An 18,533-nucleotide genomic window follows, 5' to 3' on the forward strand; every position below is an offset into this window, starting at 1 on the left:
ACTTATTTTGACTGAATGTACATTACTCATATATTCCAAGGAGAACTTGTCAGAACAATTTGTAAGGGTTTACACCAAGAATATTTGGTATAATATCAGATAATCGGTAAGCACAATGTAATATGGCAAAAAACAACATTCAGTAAGTCCTTAGAGACAAGTTTTTGTTTCAGAAAGTGAAGATAGTAACCGGGAAGGAAGTAATTTTAAATTTCATACTGCTCAGCTGGGAGAAAATGGTGATGAATCTGAAGGTGGATGAAAGTGATAATAAAATGATAAATTTCATGATTTTAAGGAAAGGAAGGCATGTGAGCAGCAAAATGAGGATTTTTTTTTCAAAAAAGCTGAGAGCAGGCCACAGCTCCATGGTAGGGGGCAGAGTAAGGGGGCTGAAGGTGTGGCCACAGTGGGGGGCAAGGGCAGGGCTGAGAGCGGAGCCTAAGCCAGGGGTCGAGGCTGGCAAAGAGAGCACCAGCATATGGGGCTGCAAGTGCAAGGCCAGGAGTGAGGGGCCAGACACAGACACAGCAAACTAGGTAATACTCCTTTTCAACCTACCCCCAGAGACTAGCCCATGCACCAGCTATGCCCCCTTAACATTCCTCAGTGCCCCCTAGTGAAATGTGCCTCAGAATTTGGGTATACCTGATGTAATTAATCACTATATGCAGGTTTTCAATAACCACAGTAAAGTTACATTTTAATAATACATTGTTAAAATGTGATCAGAAAACATATTTTCTAAATAGTGCTGTACTTTAGAATCAGTTAATAAAATACTACATCTCTGGTATTGTCATAAGTACATTGTTTTTATAGACAGACATAGTACTAATGAAAATACTTTCCTGTTTAATAGATGTGATTGCACACCTGGATATGTGGGAGAACATTGTGATATCGACTATGATGACTGTCAGGATAACAAATGTAAAAATGGAGCACAGTGTACTGATGCTGTGAATGGGTATACATGTATATGCCCAGAAGGGTACAGGTGAGAGATGCTTGAAGACAGGACAAACATATTTGTATCATACCACCAGAGTGATTTTCTCTGAAATACCGGTTTTTGTGTTTGTGTTTAGTGGCCTTTTTTGTGAGTTTTCACCACCGATGGTCCTCCCTCGCACCAGCCCTTGTGATAACTATGAGTGTCAGAATGGAGCTCAGTGCATCATAAAAGTAAATGAACCAATATGTCAGTGTTTGTCAGGTTACCAGGGTGACAAATGCGAAAAGCTGGTCAGCGTAAACTTTGTGAACAAAGAATCCTATCTGCAAATTCCTTCAGGCAAAGTCCGCCCTCAGACCAACATCACATTGCAGGTAAGAAGGCATGCATTGTCAAGAACTAATCTTGAGCCAGGGTCATTTTCTTCACTGTCAGTCACTGCAAGTTGGCATGGGTCCTGGTCATTTATCATGTATGAGGGGGAAAAGCTAAAACAAATGCATACATATGAAAGTTGTCATTCGATCCATTAAAAATTTTAGACTCTGGCCTACAGAGAACTAAAACGCCACTGAAATTAACGTCACAGATGGACAAAAGATTATCTTTATATCACCATTCCATTAAGGGTATGACTAGACTACAGGGTTTTGTCGACAAAAGTGGACTTTTGTCAACAAAACTATACCTGCGTCTAGACTACCGTCGAGTTCTGTCGACAGTAAGTCAACAGAATGCAGCAATTTTGTCGACAGCGGTAAACCTCATTCTGCAAGGAATAACGCCTTTTGTCGACAGAGTTCTGTTGACAAAAGGCGCTATTGCATCTACACTGTGCTTTTTCAAAAGAGAGCGTCTAGACTCTCATGTCGACAAAGAGGCTTGCTTTGTCGACAACTGGATGTAGTCAAGACGCTCTTTGTCGACAGAGGCTTTGTCAACAGTGTCTGTCGACAAAGCCTCTGTTGACAAAAGCCTGTAGTCTAGACGTACCCTAAGAGTTTTATAACAAAGGAAGAAATGTTGGTAGTGGCCATGAATATGAATGCAACCTATTTAGTGTGTCAGGTTTATTCCAATTCATTTCCTTATAACTTAGTGTTTCTTTTTTCTCTAGATTGCCACAGACGAGGATAGTGGGATCCTGCTGTACAAGGGTGACAGAGATCATATAGCGGTGGAACTGTACCGTGGTCGAGTGAGGGTCAGTTATGACACAGGATCTTATCCAGCATCTGCCATTTACAGGTGAACCACATACCATAAATTACAGTTCAAGACAAAATGTGTATGATCTCTAGCTGGGTGGGGCCCAAACAGAGATTTTTTAGTAGCCGTTTAGAAGAATTCCCTCTGCGTCCAAATTAGTCATTTTCTCCTCAAAATAACCACATTTCAAGATACCTTCTTGGTTGCCAAGGAAAGTTCTGGAGGCAGCACCAAAGGGCATCATCCCTTTGACTCAGAATTGACAGGTTAAGACTGCAAGGGGAAGCAAAAGGCTAAAAGATTTTACCATTATTTACTTGACTTCAACTACCACCACCAGAAAAGCTTCTGGGTACAGATGTAAAGTGCTGAGCTGGTACTTAGGTTAGGTCCACACCAAATCAGTTAAACAGGCTGGTAGGAATCTTCCTCATTGAAACCAGGCCAAACGCCAGCAGCATAAAATTCCAAGTAAGCTGTTCAAAGCATTTTTCCAAGGCATAATCTTTTCCAGAGCTTTCAGAAAGGAAATACAAAATGGATGTGAACACATCTAAAGCAAATTCATTTTAAATTTGAGTTGAACGCTAATGATCTTTTTTGTTTTGTTTAGTTTTGTAGTATTGACCAAGCTCCTACTGCTGGCTATCGTAACCATACCTATGTGGTGGTGTACGATATAATGGTACATGTTTGATGGAAATTGTAGAAACTTGCACTTATTTTACATTTTGTAGGAGCTATTTTATTTAAAATAAACAGGATTCCCAAAAATTTCCCTCAAATGTGAAAACAGAATCAAAATCCTAAATTTTTTCTCTGGGGAAAATGATGCTAAACTTTGTTAGGCAGTAAATCAAGGGAACTAAGATAATGTATAAGATAAAATATCCTTATAACTTATAGTGTGATTTAATCATAAAAAGTATGATGCCTTATACAGTAACCATTTTAAAATTACTTCCATTCTTTTAATGCAAGACTTATTTATGACATTTTGTTTGTAGATCTGATGCTATACCATAATTTGTAGGAGTAATATTTCATATTTCAAATATATGCATTTAACTGAATTGAATTAAAATGGGACTTAAATTTGCAAAAGAATCAAGATAAGTTTTTAAAACAGAATTGTTAGAATTGAATAGAGCAAATTCCTTATTTCCTTGTGAATCTGCAGTTCACAATAAGATAATCATGCTTTTCTCTGGGATAATGTTGAAAAGAAAGTGAGATACTGATAGGAACAGGGATAAACAAGGATTGTTTTTCTGGGTTTATATTTATTGGGTTTATCAGGTAGCTTTGAAAGCAAACAACAACTCAGACTGCATGCACTTTTCAGTTATTTGCATTCTGGCTTGCTTAAACCCTTTAAGTCATCTCCTCTAGCTCTTTCCATATTAAAAACTTACAACCTGCCATCTACCTTGTACATTTTATGTAGTATTACTTGCACTGATTGTGCATTTCAGCCTTCTAGTCTACACTCAGGCTGTGTCCGGACTCAGGGGTTTCTTCGGAAAAAGTAGCCTTTTTCCGAAAAAACATTACCTGTGTCTAGACTGCAGCCGCGTTCTTTTGAAATTAAATCGAAAGAACGCGACTTTTCTTTCGACGGCGGTAAACCTCATTTTACGAGGAAGAAAGCCTTTTTTCGAAAGTGCTCTTTCGAAAAAAGGCATTCTTGAATGCAAACAGGGGTTTTTCAAAGGAGAGCATCCAGACTGCCTTTCGAAAAAGAGGCTTGCTTTTTTGAAAGTTCCGCTTGCAGTCTAGACGCTCTTTTTCGAAAGAGGCTTTTTCGAAAGTATCATTCGAAAAAGCCTCTTTCGAAAGAGGCTTGCAGTCTAGACATAGCCTTACAGTTGTGTATAAAGTTCAGGAATTACTCTCTTAGGGTATGTCTATACTTTGCTCCCTCTTTCAATAGAGGGATGCAAATTAAGACATTCGAAATTGCAAATGAAGCCGTTTGCATATTCACGTTATGGTGCTATTTCAAAATAGTACTATTTCAAAATAACAGACGCTGTTAAGACGCGGTTATTTCGTGAGAAAACCCTTCTCTCGAAATAACTGGTAAACCTCATTATATGAGGAATAAGGGTTATTTCGAGAGAAGGGTTTTCTCTCAAAATAACCACATCTTAACAGCGTCTGTCATTTTGAAATAACGCTATTTTGAAATAGCGCCATCATGCAAATATGCAAATGAAGCACGGGATATTTAAATCCCGGCTTCATTTGCAATTTTGAATGTCTTCATTTGCATCCCTCTATCGAAAGAAGGTGCAAATATAGACATACCCTTAGCTTCACACCATTGGGAAAGGCTCTGGAAGCTTTGAACTGGCATAGCCTTTCACTATGGTAAGGAAAAGCTCATGTGGGAAGAGGAGAGTGGGGAAAGTTTCTCGCACTCTCTGCTGCTACAGCCTTTCACTAGTGTCAGAAGGTAGCTGTGTTAGAATGTATTGATAAAAATAAAATCAATAAAACAACGCGGAGTCCTGTAGCATCTTAAAGACTATCAGATTTGAATATAAGCTTTCAGGGGCAAAGACCCACTTCACTATGGCAAAAAAAGCTCTGGAAGGAGGGAGGCAGCCAGGAAAAGCTCCAGCAGCATGACATAAAATCTGTGTAGACATGGGAGTTATTGCCTGTGTGTATAAAGAGCCATACAGGATTTGTACCTTGTGGGTGCAGTCATGTAGGGCACTCTACTCACCTAATCTATACCTCACCATCTATACTGGCTATATCTGTATTAGCTGGGTATGCAGTGTCTGTATTTTCCATGCCACTGTACCTATAGGCATACCCTGAGAGATGCTTTGAAGAATCATTATTCAAAAGATCTTAATATTAAAAAATAACATGTGAGACTGTTCCATCAAAATAAAATATTTTACATCACCGTTGATACCACACTGAACTGACCCACTGATGTGGGGACAAAGGGATCAGTTGCTTCAGGGCCCAATGATTCAGAAGAACACTAGAAAAGGGGCTATGAGGTGAGGGACAGGGGGGTTGGAAAAGAATTGGGGCAAGGTGCCTTCCAGCCCCACACATTCCTCTCCCATGTATGTGCCATGATTTGGGAGCTCCCAACCCATCCAGAGTGTGACCCTGCCCTCCTTACATGAGCCAGGTTCTGAAGGGGGTTTGCCTATCTGTGGTGGTCTGATCCTCTTCATCCTACCACCTCATGTAAACAGCAATTTGAGTATCCCTGCCCTTTAGGAGTGGGTAAGCCCTGCTTCCTGACTTCCTATGTTTGAGAGGCTCTCTGTCCATTTAGGGCTGTTAGAACCCCCTTACAAGAGTCAGGTTCATTTGGCTTACAGTTTGGTGGTGGGAGCCATAAGAATCCTTCTCCCCTTCCATGTGAGATAAAATTTAGGTGTCTTGACCATCTAAATGAGTCTAAGGCCCATCTCTCCCCCTCTGAGACACACAGATATTTACCTTCCCCCCCCCCCCCCCCCCCCGCATCTCCCTTCTGTTCTGAAATTTGATTTGTCCTTTTCATATGTGTTCATTTTTTTAATTGTATCCTTTGGTATATATGGTTGTGACTATTTTCTTCCACTATTTGATCTGAGGAAGTGGGTCTGGCCCACGAAAGCTCATCATCTAATAAACCATCTTGTTAGTCTTTAAAGTGCTACATAGTCCTGTATTTTGTTAAATAAAAGTCAGTATTACTTTTTTTTATTGCTGCACATAGAGCTGTGATATTTTTAGTCTTCTTTCTGTCAGATTGAAAACCTCACTTTCTATATATGAAGAAAAGCAGTACCGCTATGCACATCCTACTTGATATATATGTATGAAGTGGTCAGAAAAATAGACCTTGTTATGTGGGAATCTGGGAAAAAAAAAATATTATTTTTTATTTGTAGCATAATAGTCCCTGCTCCTTCACATGCCAAAAAGTGCATTTTAGACATTTAACCCTCTGGGTTGAAACAGGATGGAATTGTCTCCATTAGGAGCCCTCAGAGATTCTCTTGCCATGCTAGCAAGGAGAGAAGACAGGATATAGACAAGCAGAAACACTTTTTTTACCACCATGTCACTGTATTAGTAGGGGAAAATGCATAAATTTACCTGTGCTTAGTGTATCCTAATTCTTTATTGGTAATACATCATCTACACTTGGAGCTGGGACTGATATTCCCTGCCAACTAGGTACTCATGCTAGCTTTCATCAACTAGTAGTATAGTCTCTATAGCATGGGCACTGGCAAGTGGCAACACAGTTTAGCCGCTTTTTCTATAAACATGCCAGACCCTATGAGCATGTACTTGGCATGGCTAGCTCAGGCTGCTGCTTGCTGCTGCCACTCCTATTGCAGTGTCACTACTGTTGTAGCATGCTAGCATGAGTATGTCTGCTTGACCTGGAAATCATGCCTTTACTCTCCAAATATAGCTGCAGCCCCAGTGCTAGAGCAGTGATGGGAATATGTCTGTAAATCCAAAGTATAGACATTGCCTGGGTTCTGTGGAACTATAGATTTAAATCTCACTGGTGTCAACTCAGCTCTTAACTCTTTCAATATCAATAAATGGAATACCGTTTGCTCTTTACTTTGCATGATCTCATGGCACACTTTGTAAAGGGAGGAGATTGTTTGTAGTCAAAAATTTCTCTCCTCCTACTCTAGTATACACAATGTCTGACTGAAGTCATATATATATGGTTAGTAATCTCTTTGGGAATACTTCAGACTGAAAGATGTCATCAGTATGTAAATTGTACATATTAGAAATGTTACAATGCTCTAGAAATAGTAATACAAGTTATTGTCTGTTAATAAGCATGACTGCACATCTTTACTTAAAATCTAGTTATCAGAAGATGACATTAGTGGAGAAGTTTTGCTCTGAGTTTTCCCCTCTGCTTTGCAATTTCCACTATGGAGTTTTGCAAAAGAGATGGAACTGAGGATGGTTTGCCTGTGCAGCTCTGTATAGTCTCGTTGTGGAGCACTAGGGTGTTTAAGGTGCATGTGTGGACTGAACAGGCAGTGCTACCTGAAGTGGAACACCCTTAATGGTACACATCTCAAAGAACTACAATGACTGCACAAGGTGAGTAAACCTCTCCTGCTTTCTGCAGTAGTTCTTCACCAGTAAATAGCTGTATACTGTTTAAAAGACAGAAGGTTAAAGAAATCCTAACCAGGATTCAAATGCTTTAAAACTTTTTTTGTTGTTGCAGTGTTGAGACAATAAATGATGGGAATTTCCACATAGTGGAGCTGCTAGCCATGGATCAGATTCTTTCTTTATCTGTTGATGGAGGAAGCCCGAAGATCATTACCAACTTGTCTAAGCAATCAACTCTGAACATTGACTCCCCACTTTATGTAGGAGGTAGGGGAACTTACTGTTTTCTATTAGAGATGTTATAGCAAATATACTCTGGAAATATACATTGACAAAAAAAGCACTGTAAAGTGTCACTTCATTGAGTTAATTCCCAAAGATGATATTCAGAGCAATTAATCCTGAAATAGTCTCATTGTTAACTGTAGTAGTAGATGATTCAAATTTCTACATAACACTCTAAAAGGAAATAGAGAAGCTTAGTTGAAGGACCAGATCATTCCTGATAGCTAATAACTGTTGTTTTCTGACAGTAAGGATGCAATCCAAACTGTAATATTTTATAATTATGTTTTTCCTAGTATTATTATTTAGTTTCAAACAGGACTGGAGAAGTGCATAGCATTATATATATAAAGATACTAGGTCTATTTTTGACTCCTTAGCCCCCTGAATAGTCATTTATGGCTGTTCATCATGGGTGGTAAAATTCTACCATTTTGTGTCAGTAGTGGTTTACATTCACTTTACACTGTAAATAGACACACCTATATGATGGCAAGATGCAAGGCACTGGAAACATTACAAACTTAGTTTCTGCCCTGAGGAGCTCACAATTTAGGTTATAAAAGAGCTGTAATGCATGGAGAGAAGACCTTAGGCAAGAGACAGCAACAGCCGGCGACTTACACAGTAAAAAGTTGTGACAGTTCTTGCTTTCACACTATACATATTATGTCAGTGTTTTTTGCCATACAAATCATTTTAAGCTGGCATTAGACTCTTGTGAGGATAAATCATTGAAATTGTGGCGGGTTTTAGTATTTATCCGCACAGAACTTGTTGTTGGTATGTGTGCTCCATGCACATGAGCCCAGTATCTTTAAGCCAACAGTGTCCTTTGAGGCCGCTCTTATGTTCTCCACATCCATAGGCCCCTACAGCAAAGGTAGAGCATTCCTGATGCCATTGTTCTTTTTCACCACCCATGACAGTTCACAGAAGACTCATGGTGCCCATTTGAAATTCTTTCTGATGAAAAACTCAATAAGATGTGTGTGTCATTCTGAGGTCCCTCTACAGAAATAGTGTTGTCCTGCTCCAAAATAGTTCCAGCAAATGCTGGAGCTAAGCCTCCTGATCCTTCTTAATCCTTGTGAGGTGAGTCAGAGGCCTCTGCTGCCCAAGGTCAGAAGGACCAAAAATCTGTGATCATCATCCCCAATATTAGCCAAGGAGAAAGCTAACTGTCAAAATTCCTCTGACTTGCCTAAGCTAACTCATTCAAAATCTCATTGGTACTGAGGGTCATCAGAGATTCTGGGATTGTGTTCTTCTACAGCAGTTCTACAGCCTCTATTTCAGGTGACTAACACTTCTTCCTTAACACTGTATGCCACAGACTCATCAGTATTGCATTATTATAAAAATTTATCTGCTAAGACTCCCATGCCACTACTGATGGTCACGGTACGATTGTCATTAGAATTGCCTCCTGTGTCTGCAATGGCTACTTTTACATCTCCTGCAAATCTAACCATCTCTCCAGAACCAATATACCCTTCGCTATCCCCAGTCCCATGTTTTTCTTTTATTTTTGATATCAAAATCTATGCTCGTACCAGAGCCCAGTGTGTTGAAAATGAAGCATCTAGCTTCTACAGTACCATTGCCAGCTGCTCATACTGTCATGTCTGAGTCTTCCTGTTTCTTACACCTCAGAGATTTGATCTCTTTGAGAAGAATTTTATTCATCTGCATCATCTTCTAATGGCAGCAGAATCTCCGAGATCTCCTTCTCTACCTGAAGTGATGCCTGACTGATGCCTTCTTGTCATAAATCTCATGCTTCAGAGAGGTTTCATGTTCCCTGGTGTGAAATCTGTAATATGAAATCTAATAAATACAGGTATAAAAATCTGCACTTAGGAGGGAAAAAAATCAAATGAACAAATTCAGAATAGGGCATTTCTAGTTAGGTCATGATACTGGAGAAAAGGTTCGGGGTGTTATAGTAGAGCAAACAAAAAGGTAATATGATTACAAAAAAGGCTTATGTCATTATATGTAATATGGCAGACACTGTAAGAAATCTTTCTGCTCTACTCAGCACTAGTGAGGTCACAGGTGAATTACTGTTTTCAGTTTTGGGTATCACATTTAAGAAAGATGTGAACAAATAGACGAAAGTCCAGAGAAGAGCAATACAATGAATAAGAGGTTTAGACAATATGGTTTATAAAGGAAGATTTAAAAAACTGGGCATGTTAAGTGTAGAGAATTAGATTTAGGGAGGCAGTATGATGAAATAGTCTTCAAATATCTAATAGGGTGTTTAAACAGGATGATGATCAATTGTTCTGTATCTGTATCTTGGCTGATTAGCAACAGGTCATCACACAGTTCTACAGCTCATTTCCAAACGGGGCCACCAGATCAAGTGAGAGATGTCCATTTTTGCCCCTACTGAGTTCCTAGAATTTATTGGAGTAATGCTGCATCCCAAATTGGCAAGAGTATAGCTTTCTACAAAAAAAATTAAGTGATAAATCACCTCATTTCATACATTGGCTCATCCCAGAATAGCAGCGAGAAGTCTCCTAAATGTACTGGGTCATATGGCAGGTTGGAGATACCTGATTCCACATGCAAGATGATCCTCCAGCCTCTTCAGGGGTTAATTTATTAGGTCATCAAATGCAGCATGCACTTATTGGTACACATTCTTTGGAAAATACTATCGTCTCTGCTTTGATGGACAGATATTCAAAATGTGTATCAGTGTATTCTGCTTGATCCACCACCTCCTTCAAAGATTCTGGTGGTTGACCCATGAAGCCACTATGGAGGTGCTTAGTTGGTCTTTCTTCCGATTCAGGGCATATGGTCCTGAGCAGTGTGTCAGTTGCAAATAAATGTTGCAGAGTTGAGGTCTACTCTGTTAGTCTGGAAGGCATTCTTGGGGAGCAGTAAGACCAGAATCTATGGCAGATGCATTTCTGATTCAGTGGGAAAGAACTTTCTTTTATGCTTTTTCCTCCATTCCACTAATTGCCAGTTTTCACAAAGCTGTATCAGGACCAGGGCTCAGTGCCAGTGGTAGGTCCAGCATGGGTACATCACTTTTGGTATGCTGAGCTGATGTATCTATCCATCAGACCATCTCTTTGACTTCTGAACTTCTCAGATATCATGTTGCTGAACTACACCCAGTGTTCCACATGATACTGGCAAATGGTGTCTACAATTCTAAAGGGCTTAATTCATGCATTTCTACTAGCTAAGGAGTGGTTTTCTACCTGTGACTTGAATGTAATTCTCCTGTCTTTGATGGATTCCCTCCTTTGATCTCACATTCTCTCTGTCACTTGTGTTTAACTGACATTTTTGGTAGCCATCACCAGCACTCTGTGGGAAATTTAGGCTTTGATAACAAGACCCCCTAAAATCATTTTTCAAAAAGGCAAGGTTATTCTGAGACCACATCCGAAATTGTTTCAAAAGTGGTTTCAGGTTTTCATATAAACCAATTTATATACTTAACCTATAGTATTTTTTCCTCATGATTCTTTTGCAGAGGCCAAAACAACACATAAGCAAACAGCCTTAGAGAGGTATTTCTGAGATTTAGACGGCAGTAACTTGAAATTCTATTCATAAGTTCATCACTACTCCATTGTGGTGCATTTTATATCCTACATCCAATTTGTCTAGGGTGTTCTCACTTACTATTTAACTAGGACGATTATCTATCACCTCCTTCAGAAATACCTACTAGCCAACTACAGTGGACTCTATATGGACAAATACACAAATAAAAGATTGTTCACCATGCAGTCACTGGAGTTCTTTGAGATTCCTTTGTACACGTAGATCTCACAAATTGCATGGTTCCCCACCAATAGAGTCCTTACTTGGATTTTCTGTACCAGTGAAGAAATAGTGCTTGGGGCTGCTTCCACCTTTTATACACTCACTGTACAGGCATACAGCTTCATATAGAATCCCAGCAGGCAGGACTGGCTAAGAAATTCCAGGTCTGCAAACACTTGCAGTGGTATCTGCAGTATGTAAAGTGAGAACTCCAGTATATCAAATAAGTCACCATTCCTTCTGTTGCTTCTGATTTAGTCCCCAAAGTGACAGTTGGGGGAAGACCCATGTTCTTGACTCTGCATAGGCAAAAGTCTGTACCTGTGTGGATGTTCCTGCAAGATGAGTGTCCTAGCAAGGAAACTGTATGAATCATGTATGGTGCATATGGAAAAAATATTAATTAATCATAATGGATGAATTCATAAACATAAAAAGGTCAGTAATTTTAGAGTGAAGGTTTCCATAGCAACTGTTCCTCTGCCCACATTTGCCTATGTGCTGTAGGTGAGTCTTTCACTATGCTACATGTATGCATCTTTGATTTTAGAGAAACATTTATTTGAATTGACTTACATTGTAATATTTGCCTGATATTATTTTATCTATTGTAATGCACATTTGCTCTATTCCCAGTTGCTGTGGGAACCTTCACTCAGAAATCCCTAGTTCTTACATCTCAGTGTTGCATTGGTGTCTTTGTTTCATATAGTTTTGTGTGTTCCTTTTTTCCAGTGGCTGGCTCTGCGGACCATGTCAAAACAACTGTTGTTATTTTTTTTTCTCTCCAGCCCATATAGCTAAGAGGCTGAGAGGCAGGTCTCTCAAGGGACTCCATGTGCAGTTTGAGTCACGGACACTTAGGGAATCTGATTGGGCCTAACTCCCACTCTATTGACTAATCAAACTTAGAACTTCCTTGCTTTTTAATTTTAGATAAGTTCTATTCAAACAATGGGATCATTTGCATTCAGGTAACCTGAAGTTCCACATTTAGTTGAAATAGACTGTGACTCCTGTAATTTATTCATCCCGGGAAGTATTAAGCATTCATGAAACAATTATTAGACCATTATGCAAGAGACAAGTTTAAAAACTGAGAGTTACTGTTGCAAGAACACAGTGTTGTATAGTAATTCTCATTCTGAATTAAAGTCCAGAATTTTTAAAGGGTATATTCAATTGCAGTACATGTACCTGCCTTACTTCAGTCCCCACAAGTGGCCTCTGTAAAAACTGTAGATTAGATTAGAACTTACAGTTGTGAAAATAATCAGTGATATATGAATTTTCACCTTTCAAGACCGCTGACATTTTTTGTGATTTTTTTTTTTTTTTACATACAAAATTTCACATATAAGAATATAAGAAGCATTGGCTTGATTTTCAGAAGGGTTGAACTTCCTCAGCTCCCAATGAGTTCAGATTCTATTGTGGATTCTCAGCATCTTTGAAATCAGATCCTGTATGCTAAATTTCAACACCAACTGTGTTTTTAAAATCATTTGTGAATGAAAGTAAAGGTTTAGAAAACAAATATCATCTATACCAATTGGGCCAAAGCCAGAATTTCAGACCTAAATTTTTCAGTTCTGTGAGGTACTTATTTGAATGCTGAAACTAAATCCATCTTACAGTGGAGACATTGGGTGTCATCCAGGTCTGAGAAAGGCCTGGTTTTGGTTTGCATGCCTCTGAACTCTGCAGTTAAAGATGATTGAGATGTGAGACTAGCTGATCTTGTGAATTTTTCACCTTACTTGGATGAAATACAGTATCACAAGGTTAGCATAATGTGTTTTGTTGTTGCCTAATCTGAACCATACTTAGACCATATCTAGGGCCAGATATTGAGTCCATCTCTGATAATTGAATGTTCCATATCTATGAATGGTTAATTGGGGAACACTAATTTTAATAAATAAAAACAATACTAAAGAATACAGAACTGTACTCACCAAACTATGTACTCATGAGTTGATAATGTTCATTTTCTAGGTATGCCTGTAAAAAACAATGTTGCAGCACTACGCCAGTCCCCAAGCCAGAATGGCACCAGCTTTCATGGCTGCATCCGTAATCTGTACATCAACAGTGAACTGCAGGACTTCAGAAATGTGCCACTGCAAGTGGGAATTATTCCTGGTTGTGAGCCTTGCCACAAGAAAATGTGTGTGCATGGAACTTGCCATGCTACAAGCCAGTCAGGCTTTACCTGCGAGTGTGAAGGAGGATGGACTGGACCACTGTGTGATCAACAAACCAATGACCCTTGTCTTGGAAATAAGTATGTCCTTCCTCGAGACAGAGCTATAATTTCATTTTCTAATGCCCTGTTATGTACATTTAATGTAAAGTTCAAACTTTTTCAGAAAGATACAAATATACTGTGCATATAGGAGTAAGTGTAGCTTTTTGTGGGCTAAACTTGAAGAATACTCATAAACTACAGTTTGTGACAACATTCTGTATTTATAGAATGGTCTGGGTATGCCAATTCATTTTTAAACATTGTTAATGAATGAAATTTCCCAGTACAGATGGTGACAAAGTTTCTGTATTTCTACCTCTTAAGCCCCACCAAAGGTTATAACAGATGGTACCTAAGTACTTGCATACAATTTCTACAATGTGAACTACAATAACTATTCACATAGGACATGAGGATTGGTGTAAAAAATAATCATGGGACTTTACAAATAAAGCACACATCCATTTCTGTTACTTTTTATGCTTCCATGTTGTCACATTACTCACCTGGTAGATTGTGCACTGGGAAGAAGATCTAACTTCTGTTGTATGTTCATAATCAATTATGTTAGTAACACCTGAGTTGCAATTTTGTTTTAAACTATTCTATCTGCATATTTCTGTTGACTGTTTTTCTAGATCAGTGCATAGATAGATATAGAAAGCATCCTCACAAGGTTCTCAGGTCAGGAACTCTGCTAACTCAGAGCTTTCTAATCACCTACTGATTACGTTTCCTGTTACATCTCCCCATACAATTTTCGTCACCATAATTCAGCAAGCCAATTCCTGTGAGAGCTGCAGTTTTTGGAACAGTTATCACTGATCTCTCATTCTTGCAAGTAGCTCCAAACACAGGTATTTTTTTGCTTTTCTTGTCTGATAGTTTTTCAGTAGTCCAGTCTACATGATCCAGAACCACAAAATTCCTTTGATGTCCAGTGGGTTCAGTTAGGGTTTAGCTCAGATTCTGTTGAGCTGTTTTTCAGCTCCTACACCGAGTGATTTTAAGTGTCTTTTTTGGCATATTTTGTGTTGATACTACTGATAACCTTGAGACTTTGGCTTAATTATTTCAGCAGTTTGCACTGCCTCCAGAATGATTCAGTATTTTGAAGTTTATAAGTCTTCTCCCAAAACCACAGCACATCAGTGAAGTTTTGAAGTATTTTAACACTCACTGTCACACCAAGCTTCTGGGATTTTATTCATGGGATTTCTTTTCCAGGATAACCATTTTTCTTTGCCTCTCAAGAGGACAAAGAAAGGAAAATCCTAGTGGCTTCCAGAAACATATCAGCTTCAAGATGTCCATCACAGCTGAACAAGTCTGCTGCATTTTGTGTTTTGGAAGTCAAATATAATGTGAAAATGCCATCCATCAAATTTTGTGTGGGGTGCAACTAAAGACCCAGTTAGCAGCACGGCACCACTAAAATAATTCTGTTCTGTTACATATTAGTTTCTGTACTATTTTTATCACTTACATGTCTAAACACCTTTTGGTAATGCATTAAGTGACATCATTAAAATCTATCCTGATTAGTTTGCTCTTTCTTCTATCATTTCCTTAAGAGGACAACTTAGTGTTCTGTTTTGATTTTTTTTTTAATTTCATGTACTTTTTATGTCATACTCTTTGAATTTATGCTCCTCTGTGTGTTCATCCTGGAGATGGTCAGGCTGAAAATATTCAGCCAGGAATGGAAGAGGGTGATAGTTCCTTGTATAGTCTCAGGCCAGCCCCACTGAAAGTTCTGACTCCTGCCCAGATGAGCTTTACTCTTATGGTAGGAAGTTTCATTGTGTCAGAAAAATAGAGTTGTTCTCCAGGGTCCTCATTCTGTAGCTTTTGGTAATATTTTAGGCATGTTTGATCTTGGCTATTGAGGCTGCACTTGATTTCAAGATCAAGAGACTGCACTTGATTTTCTTCTACTCCATTTTGGCCTGGAGTGCTTCAAAGGTTCAGTTGGATTCAGGACTTGGCACTGGCACATTTCTGACTACCTTCTAAATCAAGCAGATCCTCCTTACTAGGTGACTTGATGCAGTTTGTATTTTCATCAAAGACAACCTCTTTATAGCACATCAGGCTTTTGATATCCTCAGCAGAACATGCAGGTTGGATGTCATAAGCTCTGGCTGTTTCTTGGATGATGGGTTGTTTCAATCAAAGGCCTAGATGCAGAAAGTGCCACATGAGGCCCAGCAGCACTGGGACACTTCCACAACCCAGGACTTTGCAGTGCAGCCTGTAAGCTTCTGATTACCACATCCCAAACACTTGCAGCTTTTGGAAAAGACCTGAGATTAAGGGACTGCACAGGTCCAGTGCTGAAGCATGTCAGAGGTCTTGGTATCCCCGGAGTCTTGTTTGAGCTGCTGTTGAATCTCTTGGGATTGGGTTACATAAGTGCAGGCAGAGCTATGCTATATGCAATTAATTTCAACACAGCCTGCAATGGATGGGAGAAGGATTGTGCTCAGCCATGATACAAGTGGTGTCAATACCTTATCCAGCAGCATTGACTTTCCTCCCAAGTCTTTAAGCACACTATACTAAATCATTCATGAGGAACCAAAGGTACAGTGTGGAAAGGTGCACAATTTGGGTTCTCCTGATGAAGTTGGAGACAGGAAGGAGAAGCATTAGAGTAATTCTGAATTGGACTGTTGGGATTGGTTAGATCCATCCAGGAATTTTCACACAGATAGTCCCTTGGAACCAATACATGTCCAGGAAACTAGTATATCAGGAAGAATGTTACAGGACATAAAATTCCTCCTAGGAAGAAAGACCATCAAATCAAAACAGTAACAATTAAATAATTTTGTTAAGAGTCAGGAATTATTTCTCCCTGGATTTCAGTCTGTGCTTAGTGAAATAAAATTAAACATTGTCCGTCTGGGAAACATCATACTTCTTTTAGAGGAGTGTGATTGACTGTGTGCTCCAGCAATGTACATAGGCATCCTGGTAGATGCAACTCAAGGCAGTCTTTAAGCCTCAGGACAGATGCAGTACATTACAAGCTTACTGGAAGGGGTTTATGAGAATCAGAAGGGAACATTTTGACCATATTACAAATGTTGGGTCTCATAGCCAAAACAGAAATCATAGTACCTGTGCCACCTCTTTTTAAAGTGCAGTCTCAGTGGATCTTGAGATCCCAGTGGAAAAAGCAGTCAGGAACTGTCTGGAAGATTATAGACCTGGAAGGAATAACAGTTGGTGGCAAATGATCATTGAATTTGGTATGGTAGGTATTGTGCATAGTCACCAGGCTGCCACAGCTTTAGAGGGCCAAAAACCTTTGAGTTAGTGAGATACTGGCCTGTCTTGTGCTGGGAGCCCAACACCTCAGACATACCTTGTGAAATGATACTTTCAAAGAAGCAAAATTACAGGTAAGTAACATTTTCTATTTGCTGTTCAAGTTTAATTTCTAAAGTGTTTGTTCATTAGGGGTATGTTCTTGCATTCTTTATACACCCAAACTCTCATTTAAAATGTAGGTGCATGAGGAATGCTGGATTTATTTAATTATGACATGTACAAGACTTCCATAACACATCTACAGTGGCTGTTTTTGGCAATAACAGAATAGTATTCTATACTGCAGTTTATTTTCTGTAAACTTTCATACCAATTACTAAAAAAAACTTGCTTAAACCACTTAATTGCATCTCACTGAAAAAAATGCATTTAAGTCTCAAAGCAATTTCTTTTAGAGTACAATCCAAAGTTTATGTAGCTAATGTTGCTTAATCTAAACTTCTATGAATAATTTATTTTTATTCTCTTGGGCTTGTTTCCCCTGTAGATGTGTACATGGTACCTGCTTGCCAATCAATGCATTTTCATACAGTTGTAAATGCCTGCAGGGACATGGGGGAGTCCTCTGTGATGAAGAGGAAGAGTTGTTTAACCCCTGCCAGTCCATCAGATGTAAACATGGAAAATGCAGGCTTTCCGGCCTGGGGAAACCATATTGCGAATGCAGCAGCGGATACACTGGGGACAGCTGTGATAAAGGTAAATAATTCAGCATGTTATCATTATTTGGTGTTAGAACATAAGCAATCAGAACATTACCATACTTTTTTTTCACAATACACATTTGTGTTCCTTTTTTAAAAAAATACATTGTAAAGGGCTTGTCTTAGTGAGAGAGAAAAAAATCTAACAAATTTGCCCATTTATTAAATATTTTACACTTTTAATATTTTTACATCATGTTTTGCTGTGAAAACATTTCTCTTTTTGACTTTATTGAGAAGCAAATTTTTGCTATATATAATTATTACCTTTTACCTGCTGTATCTTTGTGTATTTATTGTTTCTCTGTCTTCTGCAACTGAGAAGCCAAATCCAATGATTCTGCTCCTAGTTTTATCACAAACTCTACTTTTGACCTCTCAGCTTCAACTGATATATCACAACGAATTATGCAGGTGAGATGGATGAAAACAGGATGACTTTCTTCCCTATCTTTTTTCTTTTTTCCTTTGTCTATCAAAGCACTTCCTTTCTATCCCCACCTTTTTTTTTCTGACCCCAGCTGGCATTTATTTATTTTGTATTGTGCATCAACGTGACTAGAATATTGAAATATACTGGTAGAACTTTTAACAGATATCACGTTTCGATGATTTTATACCTCAGTAATTTATAAAGTTAGTGTAATGTGTATAGCCTCTATTAAATAATAAACTGAATGATATTAAACTCCAGACCTAATAAATTGCATGCTCTAGGAAACATTTTCCTACAGTAAATAGAACCAACTGCAAGCAATATAAGAATAAAAGATGTATATTTGCATAATAAAGATTTTATCTTCCCATTTTCTTGTCATTCTACTAGTATTTTATTTATGGTTTACATATATAC

At 38.7% G+C, this 18,533-nt stretch overlaps 1 protein-coding gene across 4 annotated transcripts in view; it reads left to right on the forward strand.

Annotated features, from left to right (window-relative positions):
- Positions 1 to 18,533, forward strand: part of SLIT2 (slit guidance ligand 2) — a 396,011-nt gene that overhangs the window by 375,420 nt on the left and 2,058 nt on the right. The window contains exons 30-36 of one of the 4 annotated variants that reach the window (XM_075930669.2): positions 863 to 1,000; positions 1,092 to 1,332; positions 2,076 to 2,206; positions 7,407 to 7,561; positions 13,385 to 13,673; positions 17,464 to 17,675; positions 18,006 to 18,094. In XM_075930669.2, coding sequence (XP_075786784.1) covers positions 863 to 1,000; positions 1,092 to 1,332; positions 2,076 to 2,206; positions 7,407 to 7,561; positions 13,385 to 13,673; positions 17,464 to 17,675; positions 18,006 to 18,094 — 1,255 coding nt within the window. The remainder of the gene's footprint in view (positions 1 to 862; positions 1,001 to 1,091; positions 1,333 to 2,075; positions 2,207 to 7,406; positions 7,562 to 13,384; positions 13,674 to 17,463; positions 17,676 to 18,005; positions 18,095 to 18,533) is intronic. The other 3 variants (XM_075930670.2, XM_075930668.2, XM_075930671.2) reach the window with 3 other exon arrangements.

Source organism: Pelodiscus sinensis, chromosome 4, assembly GCF_052426305.1.
Source record: "Pelodiscus sinensis isolate ZL-2025 chromosome 4, ASM5242630v1, whole genome shotgun sequence".
Taxonomy (NCBI): Eukaryota; Metazoa; Chordata; order Testudines; family Trionychidae; genus Pelodiscus; species Pelodiscus sinensis.